The 20,905-nt window shown below is 38.0% G+C and overlaps 1 protein-coding gene across 1 annotated transcript in view; it reads left to right on the forward strand.

Annotated features, from left to right (window-relative positions):
• The window catches only part of FOCAD (focadhesin), a 502,178-nt gene that overhangs the window by 415,347 nt on the left and 65,926 nt on the right, over positions 1 to 20,905 (forward strand). Inside the window, exons 28-34 of the mRNA XM_007952545.2 lie at positions 6,257 to 6,404; positions 8,939 to 9,058; positions 10,116 to 10,238; positions 10,903 to 10,980; positions 11,506 to 11,577; positions 13,110 to 13,212; positions 15,275 to 15,355. Coding sequence (XP_007950736.1) covers positions 6,257 to 6,404; positions 8,939 to 9,058; positions 10,116 to 10,238; positions 10,903 to 10,980; positions 11,506 to 11,577; positions 13,110 to 13,212; positions 15,275 to 15,355 — 725 coding nt within the window. The remainder of the gene's footprint in view (positions 1 to 6,256; positions 6,405 to 8,938; positions 9,059 to 10,115; positions 10,239 to 10,902; positions 10,981 to 11,505; positions 11,578 to 13,109; positions 13,213 to 15,274; positions 15,356 to 20,905) is intronic.

Below are 20,905 nucleotides of genomic sequence, written 5' to 3' on the forward strand. Positions count from 1 at the left end.
CAATACCACCTCCAGCTTTTCTTAAATAAGCCCAGAAGTGAACGTCTGACTCTTGGAATAAAGTATTCCCTTGCCTGATGAGATTGCAGGAGCCTAGGGCAATCCTCTCTGCAGTGAAATTGTGGAAGCATTACTAGGAGGTAGTTAATAGATCTGGGAGCATGCTACCTCAAGTGATAGAATTCACATAGAACAAATCTACCACTTTTCCCCATGTAATGGACGCCTGCCTGTTGGGAGAACCAAGCACCTGGGTTGAGCCAGTTTATGATCCCATAACTTACATTTTGCTGCCACCTAGTGGATAATTCATTGTGCCATTGCACTCCTCACAGCCCTAATAGTAGTCAAGCTATCCATCAACGACCTGGGCCTTGGTTAATTACTATTGAGCTTTTACAAATATGGTAACATTTGTAAAGCACTCTGTAAAGAGTAAAGCACTATACAAATGTTAACTGTTATTAGAAGTAATTATCAGATGACCTAGTATTTAATCTGCTTCATAGCCTACATTAAAGCAAAGAATTCAAGATTCATCTCTGGTTAATTTAAAAATATATCATTATATCTCAATATAGCAACACACATGTCAAGATCTGCACAGTTTCAGAATTTCTTGTTGCCAGTGATATTTTAATATTTTGTTGGAGAGGCTTAAATAAGTAATGGTAATAGTGGATGTAATTGTAAAACTCAAATTCTCTATCATCTGTTAGCATTCTTACAGGACATTTATGTTAACAATTCTGAAATCTCAGTTTTATACCCAATATAATACTTTATCAGTAGGTCTGGTGGCATAGTGGATAAGCCATTTGGCTGCTAGCCAGAAGGCCAGTGCTTCAAACCCACCAGCTACTCCACAGAAGGAAGATGGGACAATCTACTTCTGTAAAGATTTACAGCCTCAGAAACCCAATGGGGGTCTCTGAGTCAGAGTCAACTTAGTGACAGTGAGTTTGGTTTGACTTTTTTTTTTTTTTTTCATTATAATTTATGTTTTCATTTCATGTTGTTGTTGTTGTTGTTATGTGCCGTCGAGTCAGACCCAACTCATAGCGACCCCTCCTTGGGTTGCCGAGGCAGTGTCACTACGGAAGTAGATTGCCCAACCTTCCTTCCGAGGAGTGGGTGGTGGGTTTGAGCCACCAGACTTCTAAAGTGCCTTAGCCACTATGCTACCAGAGCTCCCTATCATTTCATAATTAACCCTAACTCCTTGTTGTTTACAATAGAAAAAAAGATGTGAAAGCCACCTATGCCCAAGTTCTTCATGGTTTAAAGTTGGCAGATATATCAGAGGGAGGCTAGAACAAGGTAAATGTGTAGAAATGCTTACCTAAATATCTGAGGGGATATTTACGATGTATGGGGGAAAAAAAAAAAAAAACATTAAAATGTAGGAGATGTAAAATCAGAGGGAAAGATCAAGGAATAAAGCTTTACAATTATTTTCTGGTGTGTTGACAATTGAGACAAAGGAGGAGGATACCATTTAGAAGGGAAATAGATGTGTGCACTCTAGTGTGTTTTATGTTAGCACACATATGCACATACACAGGTAATATATTCACATACTACAAAAGTCAGTTAGCCAGCATTGTAGTAATGAATGGAATGGATGGTGAATGGTGACCTTGTCCAAGAATAACTGTATGCTGTGGTCATTACCTTTTTGTGGTAAATATGGATTAGAAATTGATATGTCCTTTTCTAAGCCTTTGTATCTGTATGCCTTGGGATGGTAAGAGGGATTTCAGTCCAGGGGATTGAGATTTCTCAAGGCCCAGAAGAGCTGAGAAAGCAAAACATGAATATGAGCCCAAGTATTTGCTTGGGTGAGTTTTGAGCAGGAATTCTTTTTCCACTAGATCCAATATCCTCCTTTCTTAAATTAGTCTGGGAAGAAATAGAAATTGAATATTTTTGACTGAATGTTGGGTAATTTGTTCAGTGAGTTTTACCATTCATAGTTTGCTTCAAGTAAAATGTAGGAATTAAGTGTTATTTTTGTTTTCTGCAGATCTGTCCACTTTAAATCGCTTGATATTTTGCGTTTGATCAGTTCTTTAGCATTCATCAGATACTGATTGAGTGCCTATATGTGTCACGTAGTATCCTAGGTACCATGGATACTTTGGTCAGGAAAACACAGAGCTTATAGACTATTGTGGGAGACAGATAGTAATCAAACAGTCTCCCAGACAATCCTTACCAGAGTTCCTAATTTAAACTGCATGAAGGAAAATTAGAACAGTGTGCTATGGGAGAATATTAAAGATGTTCCCTGGTGGTGCAGGGAAGGTGTCCCTGAGAAAGGTGCTTTTGAGATCACAAGGGTAAGGAGCAAGTACCTAGGCAAAGAGGGAGCAAAAGTCAAATTTGCCAAAATCTCCACCCTATAATGACCCCATGCACAGCAGAACGAAACACCACCCAGTTCTGCACCAGCTCCATGATCCTAGCTATACTTGAGCCTATAGCCGCAGCCACTGTGTCAGTCCATGTCGTTGAGGGCCTTCCCCTCCTTCGTCAATCCTCCACCTTACCAAGCATGGCATCTTTCTCCAGGGAATGCTCCCTTCTGACAACATGACCAAAATACGTGAGTCAAAGTCTGGCCATTCTTGCTTCCAAGGAGCATTCTGGCTGTACTTCCTTCAGGACAGATCTGTTAGTTCTTTTAGCAGTCCATCATACCTTCAGCATTCTCCGCCAGCACCACATCTCAAAAGCATCAATTTTTCTTCGGTCTTCCTTATTCATTGTCCAGCTCTCATGTGCATATGAGGTGATTGAAATTATCATGGCTTGTGTCAGGCACACCTTAGTCCTCAGGGAGACATCTTTGCTCCTCAGCACTTGAAAGAGGTCCTTTGCAGCCAACTTGCCCAGTGCTATACATTGTCTAAGGAGCTTTGGTAGTGTAGTGCCTAAGGCACTTGACTGCTAACCAGAAGGCTGGTGGTTCAAACCCACCAGCCACTCCTCGGAAGGAAGGTTGGGCAATCTACTTCCATAGTGATACTGCCTCGGCAACCCACAGAGGGGTCACTATGAGTCAGGGCTGACTTGACGGCACATAACAACAATAACAACATATGTTGTCTAATGTCCTGACTACTGCCTCCATTGGCGTCGATTGTAGAGGCAAGCAATGTGAAATCTTTAACAACTTCAATCTTTTCTCTATTCATTGTGATGCTGCTTACAGGTGCAGTTGTGAGAATTTTTGTTTTCTTTATATTGAGATGTAATCCATACTGCAGACTCTATTCTTCAATCTTCATCAGTAAGTGCTTCAAGTCAACCTAACTTTCAGCAAGCAAAGTTGTGTCGTCAGTGTATCACGGGTTGTTAATGATTCTTCCTCTAATCCTGCGCCACGTTCTTCTTCATATAGTCCAGCTTCTTTGATTATTTGCTCAACATATAGATTGAATCAGTAGAGTGGAAGGATACAACCCTGATGCACTCCCTTCTTGATTTTAAACCATTCAATGTCCCTTTGTTCTGTTCAGACAACAGCCTCCTGGTCTATGTATAGGTTCATCATGAGTACAATTAAGTGTTCTGGAATTCCCATTCTTCTCCATGTTATCCACAATTTTTTATGATCCACACAATCATATGCTTTGGCATAGCAAGAAAACACAAGTAAACATCTTTCTGGTATTCTTTGCTTTGAGCCAAGATCCATCTGACATCAGTGATGATATCCCTTGTTCCACATTGTCTTCTGAATCTAGCCTGCACCTCTGGAAGTTCTCTGTCAGTATACTGCTGCAACCGTTTTTTAATTATTTTCAGTAAGATTTTTCTCGCATGTGATATTAATGATGTTGTTTGATAATTTCCACATTCTGTGGGATCACCTTTCTTTGCAGTGGGCACAGATATGGATCTCTTCCAGTCAGTTGGCCAGGTAGCCATTTTCCAAATCTCTTGGCATAACCGAGTGAGTACCTCCAGTGAGGCATCTGTTTGTTAAAATATCTCAGTGGGTATTCTGTCAATTCCTGGAGCTTTGTTCTTCACCAATTCCTTCATTGCAGCTTCAGCCTCTTCCTTCAGTACCATTGGTTCTTGATCATATGCCACCTCCTGAATATATATAAATCAGATGTCATATTACACTGGGCAGATCTACTGAAAAAGAGCTTTTTAAAGTGTTGAAGAGCAAAGATGTCACTTGGAAGACTAAGATGTGCCTGATCCAAGCCGTGGTATTTTCAGTCACCTCATATGCATGTGAAAGCTGGACAGTGAATAAGGAAGACCTAAGAAGAGTTGATGCTTTTGAGTTGTGGTGCTGGCAAAGAATACTGAAAGTACTCTGGACTGCCAAAAGAACTAACAGATCTGTCTTGGAAGAAGTTCAGCTGGAATGTTTCTTGAAAGCGAGAATGGCCAGACTTTGACCTACTTTGGTCATGTTGTCAGAAGGGACCATTCCTTGTAGAAGGATATCATGCTTGGTGAAGTGGAAGGTCAGGAAAAACGGGGAAGACCCTCAGTAACGTGGATTGAGACAGTGGCTATAATCATGGGCTCAAGTATAGCAAGGATTGTGAGGCTGGCACAGGACCAGGTAGTGTTTTGTTCTGTTGTGTGTAGGGTCTCTATAAGTCAGAGTTGACTCAACAGCACCTAACAACAACAACAACAAATACAGAAGGATGACCAAAAGAATGTCTGTTATTAAAATCCCTAAATTAAAATAAAGGATTTAAATTTGTACTAAGCAAGAGCAACTCACTTTGTTCCCTCTTTTGGAAATGTGATTTGTTCCAAAGGCATGCACTGTTCAGTTGTTAGATGTTGATTAAGCTAGTTGAAATGCGTTATGCTAGTTGAGCTTGTTGTTAAGTTCGTGTAAGCTATAACAGCAGTTCTGCCTGACTAATGATGGATTACGACTGCAGTAGCTTCTTTACAAAGGTTTTTCAAATGCCGGATTGTTATGCACTAGAAACTGGAAAAGCACACTTAAGATATGTGGCTCTCTCTTAGGCATTCTATCATGGCATCATGCAGGGTACCAAGAGGGGCCTTGGGCTCAGCAGATGGAGCACAAGGCTGAGAATCCACAACTTGCCTCTTCTGGCTGTGCTCTGCTGGAAACTCTGGGTGACCTTGAGCAAATCCTGGAGCCTCACCATCCTCTTGGGTGTCTCCTAGCAGATGTGGATGCCCTGTTTGCCTGGAGGTGTTGGGAGAAGTAACTAACGTACACATAAAATTATGTGAAGGTTCTTGATGCCAGCCAACAGGATAGATCCTCTTTGAGAGAAAAATGACATAACATGCAAGCATTTAAGATATGCTATCGGAGAGATGCCCTGGAATGTCTTCTTAAGCAATAGATAAAGTAAGAGGAAAGCCACACCAGAGAGAGGATGATTTCTAGAAAACTCAGCATTTCTTCAATTTTGAACAATAACAACAATAACCAAAAAAAATAAATAAATTTTTCTTTAAAGTTCAAAATTACCATGAACTAAGTGATCTTATCATACTAGTTAGAAGTTTTCTGAGAGAACAATTCTTTCCTTTAAATGGATATGTATTCTTTCAGGAGAATTGGGGAACAAAGCCTAAGATTCCAATTGAATTGTCACATGGGGTAACTTTTGACGAGCCTGTCATTTGTCTGTTTTCTCTTCTGACCCAGGGGTACTCTGAGGGATCAGAGGGGAGAGCAGGATTAGTGTTTTTGTCCACAGAGGAATACACAGTTTCTTTATGAAAGGAATTCCTCTTGTTAAAGTTGACTGGGAAATGAAGCACTTAGCGGTACCTCATAATCAGGTCTTGAATTTACCTCTTGTGTTATAAGTCAGATCTGTTATTCCTAAAATTTAGCCTTTTGTCTCTCCTCATGCAATTAATGATAGTACACTCAAATGAAGGACTATAGCCTTTCCATAAGTACAGAAAGAGAGGATTTTACTCCTTACTATTTTCACTTTCATGCCCCCTCTCCTCACCATAGACTTCTAGCTATTTTGTGTTTTTGCACAATGGGTACACAGCACTTGCAGAGACAATTGACATGTGTTTTGATATACAGTTTTCCTTTTGAAGAGACAGGTGGGTTGACCTATGATGGTTCATGGTGCATACTAGGCAGCAAAATTTGAATCCAGCCATCTAACCTCAGATGTCAGAGCACAGTGAACTCCATGGTAAGTGAAGAGCAATCACAAGGATTTTTTGTGGTTCTGACACATCTTCTTTTTTGACATCCAAGCACGGGCTGTATCCTGGGAGTTGGCCTTGTTCTGTCCCTCATGAGCCACAGCAGCCCAGTAGAGTCCCGGGTCCATGTGGCAGCATCACTTCGGAAGCTCTCTGCATACCTGGATGACAGCGGGACCCAGAGCAGGACATTTCAGGAGGTAGGAGATGGAGGTTACCTTTTCTTCCCTTTGATGTCTCTTGTTTGCCTGATGCTGCTTATTTTGTACTTCTCATATTTTAGTAACCTTGTAAATTAAACTCTTCCTCAATTTAACCTGGCATAAGGAAAAAATCTGAGTGGCAAACAACCTATATTAGCTCATAAGGTTTTCAAATTATGTATCTGTTTAAATCAGCTTAGACTTACATGCGACATGTACGATGAGAGCCTTTAGTAAATACAAAACCCCAAGTCAGCGTCACTAGAACGTACTTTTGAAGAAGAGCTGCAATTTCTGGAGAAAGGTTAAATGGAGATTTTCAGAATTGTGTTCAAGCCAAGTGTAACTTCAGAAAGTGGCCAGAAATAAGTCTTAAGAAACTGCAGATCACATGGTTTATTTTATTATTTTTTTTTAATTTATTTTATTTTTTTAATGTCAGCTACCCTGAAAAATTCTTGAGGAAATTCCCTTTACCACACTTAATGAAAAGGTTTTTCTGTTACGGTGCAAAAATATGCAGAATTATAATGCATGTGACATAATCCATGTGTGTTAACAATAGCTAGATGGACTGTGTTAGCCATGTGTCAGCCCTATCTGTCCCTTGCCCAGGTGAAACCGAAAGGCCTGTGCTCTTCTGTGGGAGGAGCAAGGGATGACCTCGTGGCCTGCCCAGATTCTCCCTCTCATTAGGGCAGATTCTATTTTATCCTAGTCTGCCCACCAGCTATTGATGAGTGCATAATGGTGGCTGTGTCTCCATGCTCAGTGCTCTGCTTTCAGCAATAGGTTTTGTTGAATTGGTGAATTTCTTCGGGGTTGAGGTTTTGTTCCAAGACATGCACTGCATTTCCATTTTCAAAGCTGTAGAGAGCATGATTTAAAAGTATATATATTTTTAAGCCAAAGGGGAAATTTTTCAGGCAGACAAGCATTTGACTAATAAATGAAAGTAAAGTTTTTACGATTGAAACATCTGTCTGCCCTGATGTTTTGATTTATAAGGCCATAAGCAAGCGGTTTTGTTTTTACTCCCCGCTGAAGTTTTCATTACCCAATTTCTACCTTAGAAACCATTTACATTTGTCATGTTGTATAAACCAGTGCTAGCAGTTGAAAAGTTTCCACTTTGTCTTAACAGCATCCTTATAAGGGAGGATTTTATCATGAAAACATGAGGTGGTAGGGGAGGGATGATAACCTTGATTTGCAAAAACTGAGGCTCAAGTAGGTTGAGTGACTTGCTCAAAGTTACTTAGCCAGTAAATGATCAATTTGAGAGATACACTGAGATTTCTTTCATTTCCAACATTCTTATTTATTTATTCATTTATGTGCTTGTTCATTTATATATTACATTCTCACAATAGTACTGTGAAGTATGTAGTAGTATCCCTGTTTTGCACAATATATTTGACTCCAACACCCACATTCCCATTGCATTATGCTTCACTGCTTCCACTATTATTTGTTGGTTGTTGTCACATCAGCTCCAACTCATGGCCACCCCATGTACAACAGCACAAAACATTGCCAGGACCTGTGCTATCTTCATGATTGTTGATAGGCTTAAGTCCATTGTTGCAGTCACCATGTATTTTGAGCACCTACCAACCTAGTGAGCTCATCTTCTAGTACTATATTGAACAATATTCTATTATAATTCATAAGGTTTATATTGGGTGCTTTTCAGACATAGAGCACCAGGCTTTTCTTCCAAGTCTGTTTCAGTCTAGAAGCTCCACTGAAACATGTCCATCTTAGGTGACCCTGCTGGTATTTGAAATATTGGTGGCATACCTTCCAGCATCATAGCAACACTCAAGCCACCACAGTATGACAAACTCACAGATGGGTAGCAGGCTGCTTCTACAAGGCGATCTATGATGTAACAGTGTTTTATTTTCTCTTCATACTTTCTCTTCTGTTTGGCCTTGGATGCAAGTACATGGCATTGGTGCTAAAGGCTTATTTCTGCTTTTGATAGATGCTGTGGCACTTGACTGCTAACCAGAAGGCTGGCAGTTCAAACCCACCAGTCACTCCTTGGAAGGAAGGTTGGGCATTCTACTTCTGTAGAGATACCACCTTGGAAACCCAAGGAGGGGCCACTGTGGGTTGGGTCCAACTTGATGGCACCTAACAACAACAACATGTTATGATATAAATGGAAGGAAACTTTTTGGTTTAGAGTTTGAAGACATGGGTTTGACTTCTCCCATTCTCACTTGCTAGCTATGTATACTTGAGCCTCAGAGTATTTATCTTTAAAGTAGGAATAGCAATACCCATTTCATGATATAGTCATGAAACAGTGCCTAGTCTGACTCCCTTCTAAGGTGTCATTACTCAGTCTCTACCTTAGAAACTACTTATATTTTCATGTTGTATAAACCAGTGCTAGCCCTTGTAGATATATTGAATCTAATTTTCATTTGGGGAGAAATTTGAACATTTGCAACAACCAAATTGTGTTCTTTTATTTTCCCTCATGAAGAAACATTTTCCTGCTGTATTTTTTCCCTCAGGTCCTTGCCTATACCCTTAGCTGCGTATGTACATCAGCATTCAGTGCTGGAATTGTCGAGGCTGCAGAGGCTGAAGATACTATGAACAAACTTCGGCTGTTGGCAGAGAACAACCAGCAGGTTGGAATGCATATCTTGATGCTTTCTTTCTGTGGGTCTCATGCTGCTGCTAAGTCCTGATTTTGACTTACATGGAATTAGACTAAAATAGGCTATTTTTCCTGTCACAACCGAGGGATTTCTAATTATTCTTTTCTCTCACATCTATAGGTGACAGTCTCAGATGTCTTTTTCTCTTATACCCAACTCCTCTGTAGACCTTTCTTTCTCTTTGTCTGAGAATATTCAAAAGCTTTTTATTCTCTTCAACCACTGCTCTGTGTTCATAAAATCTTAAAATAGGTGACTAGGGAATGTAAGAGTTATATAAGGCTAGAGCCTTGAATGACAAATGTTTGGAAAAAGATGAATACCTAAGGGACTCCAGTAAGTTCAAACTTCAGTAAATTCAAGGCAGAGAAGCTCTGCTCATGACTGAGTATGTAGAAGAAAATACCCATAAATTAAATTAAATTAAATACCCTTAAAATGTTACCCCCGATTGCATATGCTATAGAATTTTCCCATTTGGATTTCTTTTCTTTGTTTCTCCAAACTCAGTATTGGCCATAGTGGGTTAATGGCAGGATTCACTGGTTTTAGCATCTAACAGTGTTGTTTCTGTTTTTAACATGGTTATATTCCCATTCACTTACATTCTGAATAAGTTTTGCAACACCAAAATGTAGACATTTGTTTATGCCAGGTTCATTCTGGGAAGTTTTCTTTTCCCTTTTGGGAGTTTACTAGCCTTGTGTGGTCTAACTACCTTGGTATTTTCACCCTAACCCCTTCTGAGAATTTGGGTTGTTTGCACTAAGTCACTCAATAATGAAATATTATATTCCTAAAATAAACCACTCACTGAAGCTGATTCCCTTGCAATTAGACTCTGTAGTTTCTGTTGCAAACCAAAGTGTAGATAATAAAACATCTGCAAATCACTGATTGTCAGATGGCAAAAGAACTTGTCAGTAGGAAGAGAGTCCCCAGAAGTGTTTGTGTTGCTATATATAAATATTCCTCATCTGTATCCTTTTGTTTTTTTTTGTTCACCCTGTTTTCATTTATTTAACAGACTTCAGGTTTTGCCCTGGCCTTAGGAAACATAGTTCATGGTTTGTCTGTGTGTGGACATGGAAAAGCTGCAGACTTGGGCAACAAACTGCTTCCTGCCTGGATCAAAATTGTTCTAACAGAGGTAGAAGCCACCTCCTGCATGTTATTTTATGTTTATATTAAGGAAAAAAAAAAAAAACCTGTTTTATTGGACCATTTATAGGAGCTGCTAAAACATATTGAGGCTATTCCGAATCATAGTGACCCTAGAGGACAGAACAGAGTTGCCCCTTAGGGTTTCCAAGACTGTAATATTTATGGAAGCAGACTGCCACATCTTTGTCCCACACAACAGCTAGTGGGTTTGAACTGCCAACCGTTTGGTTAAACCAAAAGCGCTTTAACCACTGTGCAACTAGGGTTTCATTAAGACAGTAAAATGACAGGCAATTTCAAATGAAAGAAGCAGCTAACTATCAAGTGTACTTTTAATCCCTTAAAAATGATGCATCCTGTCAGCTATTATGTTTTTGTAAATCATCTATTTTGTCAGGGTCTTGATTAAGACAACATTGTGCTTTTGGAAAAATAAAAACAACAAATAGCCATCTGTGATTCAACAGCCTTAATCTGTTAATTTATTCATCTGCTGCCATTTTTGGTTCAGTTATATGGGTTATGTTGACCCTCTCAGTTTAGTTTCATTTCGACTCGGTGGTCTGTTTCTCTATGGCATTGTTAAGTTTTATGGAATTCAAACCCAATGACTATTTCCCACTTGATACATTCTGATGCTTTGTTTTCAGGGTGCTCCCACAATGCTTTGTCTGGCAGCTGTTCATGGCATGGTGGCCCTGGTAGGCTCTGAAGGGAGTGTAATACAGGTAATAATAATAATAATAATAATAAAAAGGAACTGTCTATTGAAGGGAAGAAATCTTAATGTATACATAGCCACAGCAGACTAATAATTGTTTCTATAAAGATTTGCTTCTTCTTTTATGTGGTTTGCAAGGATTGAGTATAGTCAACTTTTATACATTCCTCAAAGTTCCTTGCGTGAGAGAAGGTGATTAAATAATAAGACATTTCTGAAGTCATTCTCGGGAAACTCAATTTTATATTTATAATATTTAAATTTATATTTACGTAATTATTCTTTCACTTAAAAATGTTTTCAGTGGATACATATATGTTTATCTTACCAATAATTTGAAGATGTTTCTTTATTGATCCAGTAAAAGCATATTGAATGACTGCTACATACCATGCTGAATTGGTCTAGAGAATCAGTGCTAAATAAATATAAGTTCATTATGATGAATTATTCCTTAGCTTAGATGATGATAGCTCCTACACTGCGAATAGCATTCTGTGTGTACTTATTTAATATCTCCTTACTATTTCAGCTGAAGTCAGAAGCCATTCAGACCTCTCAGTTTCAAGGCCGTCTTAATGAAGTCATTAGAACCTTAACTCAGGTGAGAGGAGGAATTTAAAACCCTTGGGTGGAAAAACACATATCCTACTTTGCTGTGTGTGTTTTTTTTCTATTTCATAATACATAATGTTTTGTCTGAAAAGTAAGGACTTATCTAGTTACACTGAGTTCACAGGGCTTTTAGGAACACCTTACAATTGGTCCTGCAATCGCTGGCACACATGCACTGCCTCTGGAAAAAAAGAAAGCTGGCATTTTTGAATTAACTTAAGTTGGCATTGGTTTCCCTTAAAAATTAAAACCTGATCCTGAAAAGGAATGTCAGGCCCTCAGGACAAGGAAAAATGGAAGGTGATCAAAGGGCAGGGCAGATATCTAGGGAGAGTGGTCAAGAGACACTAGTTCAGATGTCACCAATAAAAATGTTGGGGTAGATCATTGCGTAGTTACTCTTGGATAAAAAATAAACATATTCATCTGCTGAGAAATATTTTTACTTTTAAAAAAATGATCATGTTCATGACATAAAATTGTAAAGTACAGATGGAAAAAAAGCTGAAAAAATAGCACTGACATCCTAACCCAAATAGATTACTACTAATATTTGGTCATATTTCTTTTTAAGCATTCTTACTTTCTTTGCAATAGTTGGGATTCTTACTGTATATAGGACGTTATATCCTATTCTTTCGCTTAATATACTTGTTTTCATTCTTCTGAAATGTAACTGATTACAATACCTACCACATAAAGTAGTTGTAGTAATTCATGTTTTTAAAAGCAAATGTGAATCTCTAGATAAAAGAACTCACTTCTACACAAATAAATATAAATAGTCTTTAAAAGAGAATTCTACTAAAACTTAAGTTGCCATAATTTGGGAGAAAAAGCAATAAATGCAAAATATTATTGGGAGCATGTGCATTATAAATGATGATGTGGTGGTAAAAAGCCACCATTGCTGTCCAGTAGATTCTGACTCACAGTGACCCTGTATGACAGAGGAGAACACAGGATTTCTAAGGTTGTAAATCTTTACAGAAGCAGATTACCACATCTCTCTCACATGGAGAAAACTGTTGGTGTTCAAGCTACTAACCTTTTCGTTAGCATCCCAGTACCTAGCCACTGTGCTACCAGGGCTCCTTAGTTTGGTAATAGAACTATACAATTTAAAGTAGAGAGCAAAATTATATCTCCTGTTTTTATAGGTATTCTAGTTGTAACTATCACCTCTTATCTATGTTATGGATTATCATTTACCATTTTCTGAAAATTCCTTTGACACCACCTTGATTCAGTGAAACCTAGTACCTTTTGTCATAATTGATCAATTGATTGTGTGCTTCATTCATTGATTCATTCATTCAGCAAACACTTGGTGAGCACCTGTTATGTCCTAGAGTAGTGTACTAGACACATTATATTACATCGTGTTATAGAGCTTCTTGTTACAAGCCAACCCACCACCTCATAAGAGATTAGTGACTTGCTGTGAGAGGGCTTTTATTAAAGATATTAAAGGGAGTTTGGATTTGATCCCATCATTGAACTGTAAATTTTTTCTCATAGGTCATCAGTGTCTCTGGAGTGATTGGTCTTCAGTCAAACGCAATCTGGCTTCTAGGACATCTCCATCTATCTACTCTGTCCTCAAATCAAAGTAGAACTTCTGGTAAGATTAAAGTCATGTAACACTGCAGTTGGAAGGAGGGATTGCAAACTGAGTACTGTGTACTCTGTTAAGAACATTAATCTTCACAGCAACCCTAAATGGTGGGTGTTACCATCCCTGTTTTACATCAGAGGGAAATGGGATATGGAGAGGTTTTGTGACTTTACCAGGGACACGAGGCAGTAAGTGGTGAACATATGGCTTGAACTCAAATCTGTTGGCCTTCAAAGCCCCTATTCTTTCACTCCTCCCTGCCTCCCTTAGAAATCAGTTTAGACAGTCTTAAAAAAAAAAAAATTGCCTTACTTATACATAGTTAGCATGGTAAAGATTCCAGGAACTAGGAACTCTAGCTTGGGGCAGAGTTCTTTTGAGTTTGATTTTACTAGTTATAATAGTGGTTTGTATAGTATCCTTGTTTCATTACAATTCTCTTTATATGTGGCTGGAGTTTTTATGGTCCCTGTTTTTGACAAAATAATGGAGTAAGTACATTTAAAGATGTGTACTTCCTTGGCCTTGGAATTGAAATTCTAGATCTTAATATAAGAAGTCTTTTCTATCACTTTAGCTTTTTTGATAAAGGCAATAAAAAATATATTGGCAATTCCCACATGCTTAATTTATGTTTTCATTTGGGGATATTGTGGGGAAGACATCATTGTTAATACACTGGGAGTTCAATCTGCTCTTTGCTCTTTGTAGAATTTTGACCCACTGGGTGTTTTGGACCTGTTGTTGTTATGTGCCGTCAAGTCAGCCCTGACTCATAGCGACCCCTCCTTGGGTTGCCAAGGCAGTATCACTATGGAAGTAGATTGTCCAACCTTCCTTCCAAGGAGTGGTTGGTGGGTTTGAACCACCAGCCTTCTGGTTAGCAGTCCAGTGCCTTAGGCACTATGCTACCAGAGCTCCTATTTTGGACCTACGTAAACAGATTTAGGTACTAAAGATTGCTCATTAAAACCTAGTCTCACATATCCACTGACAGGTAGTCTAAGGACACCATTAGTGTGAATGAGGGTCACTATAATTACTGATTCCCTTGCTTTTAATCAGTCCTTACCTATAGGAATAGTACATTGTCCCACAGCCTTCCCAACATAGTGAACTATAGTAGACAGCTAGAAGCTGTCATATTAACATAGGGAGTGGAGGGGAAGCAGTCATATTGGAAACCCCTGGTAATGCCAGTTTTAAAGGGCAGGCCTCTCACAGAGTCCTGTTAAACTAGCATGCTTATGTCAGGCTTTTGCTTTTATATGTAGGTTTTCATTGTTATGTTATAGGGTACATAGTCTGGCCCATGTATTCTCAAATCAGGTAGTAGTGAATCATCTTAAACCCAGGCTTTTCTGAGAAAAATGATTATATGTCTGGAAAAGTACAGCTACTTGTTCCTGATGGAATTTTCCAATTGAGCCATTTATTGCAGTAGAAACCATCTCATGAAACAATTATGGGGGACTGGGAGGAAAAGGATTTAGGAGACTCTCAGGACTTAACTAGCATAAATGTCACTGCTTCACCATTCCAGGTCAGCAACCACATCTGGTTATTTGTACATGTTGGTCACTTAGAGGTCTCTACCTTAAGAAGTAAGAGACTGGCTGCTCTTAATACTGGTTGTTGGATTTGCATGATTCGTATATCTGATTTAGCATGTCCTGAAGTGGCCCCTGGAATGGTGGTCCCAGCACAGAAACTCAGCAGACTCCTTGTTGACCCTGAGGTAGTCAGTGGATTGGGGTTCATTGATGTGACAATGTGAAAAGAATTTTTGAACCACTTCAATAAAGTTTTCATCCTCTGTGATTTTTCACCCTCTACGAGGTTTGCCACCATTTTTTATTTGCTTTCAGAGTCTAAGTGATTACAGTACTTCAAGGCCAGTCACTTAATCTAATAGAATTAGTTGCAGCCACAGAGTATTGTGCCGAGATTAATAGCATAAACATCTCTGCTTTGTCTCTAGGTTGATATGGCAGCATGAGATCATTATCTTTCCTTCATTAGTCCCGCCAAGTTCACTGGTTAATTTGATCATTTTCTGTCTCCACAGTTCCTACTGACTATAGCTATTTGCCTGAAAGCAGTTTTATTAGAGCAGTCATTGGCTTCTTCGTTACAGGAGGAAAAAAAGGCAAGTGAGCACATTTCCTGAATTTTATCCTTTTTTCTATATGCTAAGTGAGTTTGTGTGTTTTTAGCATGCCTTTGTAGAATTAAGCAATACAAATATGAAGGAGTGAGTATCTTATTTTTGCTGTTCAAATTAGACTATCTTTGCAATAGATATGATCAGGAAGCTGATGACAGCAAATGGTATATAAACATACCTCCTTTGAAGTCACTTGAAAATTGCTGTACCTGAGCTTGGGTGGCTCTGTGAAGACTTTAATCCTCTATTGGTCCATTTCAGAAGTCTAAATAAGCACATATTACTTTTCTTATCAATTTCAACTGAGAGTGATCCAATAAGAGAAAACACATCGGGGCAGTTTGCATCCCAGGACCTGTCTTGGAAGCAGGTCTTCTCCCTGAACCTTGGATGAACTGGTGTTGCTGGAATCACTGGCTCTAGCCTCTGCTTTTAGCACGTGTTGATTTTCTCTGCAAATGTTTGTCTTTGTGATTCTATCTTGTGCTATCCACCCTAAAGTTCAAACAACTTGAAAACAGAGATTGAGTGCCTTTTGTTTTTAACTGTGGCCAGAATAATGTCATGTAAAGTATTGTATAAACCAAGTCAAACCCACTACCATCGCGTTAACTCTGACTTATTGTGACCCTATATGCAGAGTAGAATTTCCCTATAGTGTTTGGAAGGCTGTAAATCTTTACAGAAGCAGAATGTCCCATCTTTCTCCCATGGAGCAGATGGTAGGTTCAAACCGCCAACCTTTTGGTTAACAGCAAAATCTTTAACCACTACTCCACCACAGCTCTTTTAATTATTGTATAAATGCTTTTTAATGATAACACAGATACTATCCAGAGCTGTTAGGGGAAAAACGGGTCAGAACTGAACACTGTCATGGCTCAGGTACCAAGTTCATTAATGTAATGTTCTCTCATTGATGTTTGCCAGTTTTATTGTTCTTGGGCAGGTCAGTGTGGGCAAAACCAAAGTCTGTATTACAGCAAGACAACCCCAATCTTAGGGGAAAAAAAGTTAAAGAAAATTGAAACAAGAAATTAGACGTAATCTGGAAAAAGCAAGTTTGATTAATGAAAGTCATGAAAGAATACAGGCTCACATCAGAAGGGATGTTAGAGGTCACATTATCTGATTTTCACTGGGATGTGAATCCCTTGAGGTATGTGCATCGAAGTAATAAAACCAACAGAGCTTCTAGATCATTAACTACTTTCATAGCCTTGAAACAAATTCCTTTAGTTTCTGAAGTTCTAGATATTATACTATTGTCTTAGAGTCAGAGGTTGGCATCATTTGCTTTTACATAGCCTAAGTAAAAATTGAAATATGGTTATGTTCATTGTTGTACATTATATGTATGCATATATCATGTATATATTAAATACATATTCTATACAATGTGCAGTTAGTTATTTAAGGCAGAATAGAACTGCCCCAAAGCGTTTCCAAGGCTATAAATCTTTACAGAAGCAAGCTGCCACGCCTTCCTCCCTCCTCAGAGAGCCTTTTGGGTTTGAACCCCTGGCATTTTTGTTAGCAGTTGGGTGCTTAAGCACAGCACCAGCAGGGGTCCTTTAATGGCTTATATTGCCATGCATGAAGTCTGTTTAAATCAGGTATATCATAATACAGAAGTCTTCATTAGTAAGAAATTAAATTATTATTAAAGGAACATCTAAAATTTCCATGCCCAAAAGAAAACCAAGAATATATTTTTGCTGTATTTTTTGTTAGTTTGCTTACTGATATGTTATAAAAATTTTAAATGATGGTAATGTGAGTTACCTCCTTGAGAAAGAAGTTAAGAATTTTATGGTCAAATGAGAGAGAGATTCTTCTTTTTGGTGAATAACATTTGGTCATTTTGGCTCCCAGATTGGTATTTTCTTGGCAGAAATCTGTTTTTTCTAAATCTGATAGGAAATTCTTGATTAAAGGTAACATTTTTAAAATTATGCCATTGTGGCATGACAGGAAATGTTGTTCCACTCTATGACTGAACAGTCAGGTGGAACTGGAATTGGTGATGTTATGTGTAGCAGTGCTGGAAGATCTTTTAAAGCAGATAAATGAAGGGTTTAAAAATGCATATTACCAATCAGATTTTTGGCATTTTCAGGTTGTGGGAGAGGGCTGCCTTCTTGTCAGGTTTGCTGACTAGATTCAGAGGAAAATCTATTCAGCCTTACACATTACTAATGATGACCCCAGAGGAGTGGGGGCCGTGGGAGGCTGACCTCAGCCTCCGAAGCCCATTTACAAAAACAAAACCAGACCCTGCTGTATAGGGCTAAATGGGATGGCCAAAGGCGGAGGTGTGCGTGCAAACGAGGGTTTTCTTCTTCAATATGCCTCGCTCATTTGAATTTTAATAACTCCCTTCTGAAGCAGCTTTTGAGTTTAAATGTCTGGATGTCACTCACCACAGCCCAGTGAGGCTGCTTAGAGGAAGGATGACAACTTTGGTGAGCTCTTTTGAGGAAGAAATCATTTTTCAGAATAAAAATCATGGCTGGCAGAGGCAGAAAAGGGAAAACTATGGAGATGGTATGGCTTCATTACCTGTGTTTGCTAATTTTAATTTCAATAACTCACACAGGGTCAGAAATGCTATGGGCTATCTGTCTGTGGTCCATGCTTAATGCCATGATGACATTGGGCATCACATCTCATTTTTAGCCAATCAGATTTGACCTAGTGAATATATTAATCTGTTTCCTAATAATCAGGGCTTTTCACTTTGGATATTCACTTTAATATTCATATGGAAGAACATACAAGAATGTTCGTAGCATCAAATCTTTCAGATAGACATACATTTTAAAACCATACCAAATATATTAAATTCTTCCAGTTTTTAAAGACTTCATTTAATGATTTTGCTATTCCATGTAACATTCCCTTTTATGTCCTAATAGTACTGATCTTCTTGTATCAGATATATTATGCCTGAACCCTTATTTTTTGTGTGGTCATTTATACAATCACATCATCATTATTCCTATGTGCATTCCTTGGCTCCCAAACCAAAAACCAAACACCAAACTGACTGCCATTGAGGCAATTCCAACTCTTCATATCATGGAATTATTTTTCCCCTAATAAGTTTCAAATTTTTGACTCTCTTATTTTTTATCTTTTTTCAAATTAAATTTTCTTTTTCCTAATTTCTGATATTTGTATTTTCTCAACCTCATCATTTTCAGATTTAACTTAAGGATTCATCTACTTCTTTTATAAAACATATTAAAAGTAATAAAACTAATAATTTCTTTTCTGGTGCTAAAATTAGGTATGACTACATAACAAGATTATTTTTCTTATCATTCTATTGCTGAGAAATGCAACCAATATTTTCTAAGCTCCTATTTTTCCATGAGACAAGTTCAGTCTAAGGAAAGTATATTTAAATCCATGAAATAAAGTCATTATGAATGATACTGCCTTATTGATATGAAGTCATTGGTCAGTGATCTGTTTAAGTATTGGCCTTGTGAATAAAGAATGTCTATTCTTGGCAACATAGCGGCTAAGGCACTTGACTGCTAACCAGAAGGCTGGCGGTTCAAACCCACCAGTCACTCCTCGGAAGGAAGATGGGGCAATCTACTTCTGTAGTGATACTGCCTCGGAAACCCAAGGAGGGGTCGCTATGAGTCGGGTCCGACTCGACGGCACATAACAACAACAACATTCTCAATTAGGGAGCTCTGGTGGCATAGTGCCTAAGGCATTTGACTGCAGACCAGAAGGCTGGCAGTTCAAACCCATGAACCACTCCTCAGAAGGAAGGTTGGGCAATCTACTTCCGTAGTGATACCACCTTGGAAACTCAAGGAGGGGTCGCTATGAGTCGGATTCGACTCGACCACAGTGAGTGAGTTGATTTATACTCAATCATTTTCCTACTATTAGCACAAGATAATTGTTGAGAATGAGTCTAGCCTAAGGAACAGAATAGTGAATTCTGAGTGTAGGTAAGTGATATGTGAGAAAGTTGTTCTATTTTCTGATGAAATTGTAAAGTTGATTGCCAAGACTATATTTTTTAAATTAAAAAAAAACACCAAACAATTAGAAATGAACATGTGTATATAACATTTAGTTCTCAGATGGCATAAAGGAGAAAACAATGATCCATTATAATCTCAACACTTACAGATAGCCACTGAAGATACTTTATGTCCTTCTAGGTGTGTGTATGTGTTATACTGTTTCATAAAATTTATATTATTTTCTTGTCTGATCTTTAAAGCTTTAACAGCTTTCTGTGTAATAAAATATAGTTATATAATTACCACCCTTCTTCTCTAAAAGGAGACTTGAGAGAAAGCATGAGAAAGAATCCTATTTGCATCATTTTCTGGGCATTTGCCAGCAGGCTATGTTTTGGAGGTATTTGATTCCTACTTTTAATTGTACCATCATGAAAAGATTTAGAAGAAAAAAGTCAGTAATTATCCTATGACTCTAACAGCTGTTACCAATTTCAGATATTACTTTTCAGTTCCTCTAATGTACACATAATTTTACATATTTTCAAGTACACATACATTGTATTTTTTAACTTAAATGCCTACAGAATATTCTATCAAGTTGATGAATCTTAATTAACCATTTCCCTATCAGTCATTTAAAAAATTTCCATTTAGTTAACATCTTGAAATATGTATCTTTCTCTTTTCTGTGTAGAACTTTGCTTAGGATAAGTTCTTAGCAATATATTAGTGGGCAAGAGTCTGAGGATATTGCTGACTATAGGGATAGCATGATTTCATTGCTCTCCAAAAGGATTCATACCCTAGTCCAATATGATTGTGCAAAGCAGTATGGCATAGGAGTTAAAAGCAAAAGCATGGGAGTCAGACTGTGTGGGTTCCTACATATCTCTGTTCCACCACTTGCCAGCTATGTAACTTCAGGCAAGCTGCTTAAGTCTCTAAGCCTCAATTGCTTCTGTAAAATGGAGAAAATAATCGAATCTTCCTTATAGAGCTTTTATAAGGATTATGAGTCATTTTGTGTAACAGTGCTAAGAAAACAAAGAATTAACCCCTCCTGATTATAATATCATATTATAAGGCAAACTAACATCTAGATAAACAAATGGCAACAATAAAAACCTGTTGGGTATAAAATGATACCTTAAAGACTGCTTTCATTTACATTTTATTGCCAGAAGAAAGGAACATTTTTAATCCATTTACCGTTCAAGAGATTTTTTTTATTTTATGTTATTTTTTGAAATTTTGGACAATTTTTATTTTTTTCACCTTTTTTTTTTTAAAGCTTTTTATTTTGAACTAATTTCAAACTTACAGAAAAGTTGCAATCACATCCAGCACTCCCATATTTCCTTCACTCAGAGGCTTTATTCATGTTTCACTAGCTATTCCAATAATGTCTTTAATAGAAAAAGGATCTAATCTAGAATTTTTTTCTGTGTTTATTTTTTGTGTATCTTTAGTTTCTTCCAATCTAGAACAGTTCCTTGCTCCTTCTGTGACTTTCATAACCATTTTTTTTTTTTTT

Source organism: Orycteropus afer, unplaced genomic scaffold, assembly GCF_000298275.1.
Source record: "Orycteropus afer afer isolate SDZICR_OR568_19922 unplaced genomic scaffold, OryAfe1.0 scaffold00345, whole genome shotgun sequence".
Classification (NCBI taxonomy): Eukaryota; Metazoa; Chordata; class Mammalia; order Tubulidentata; family Orycteropodidae; genus Orycteropus; species Orycteropus afer.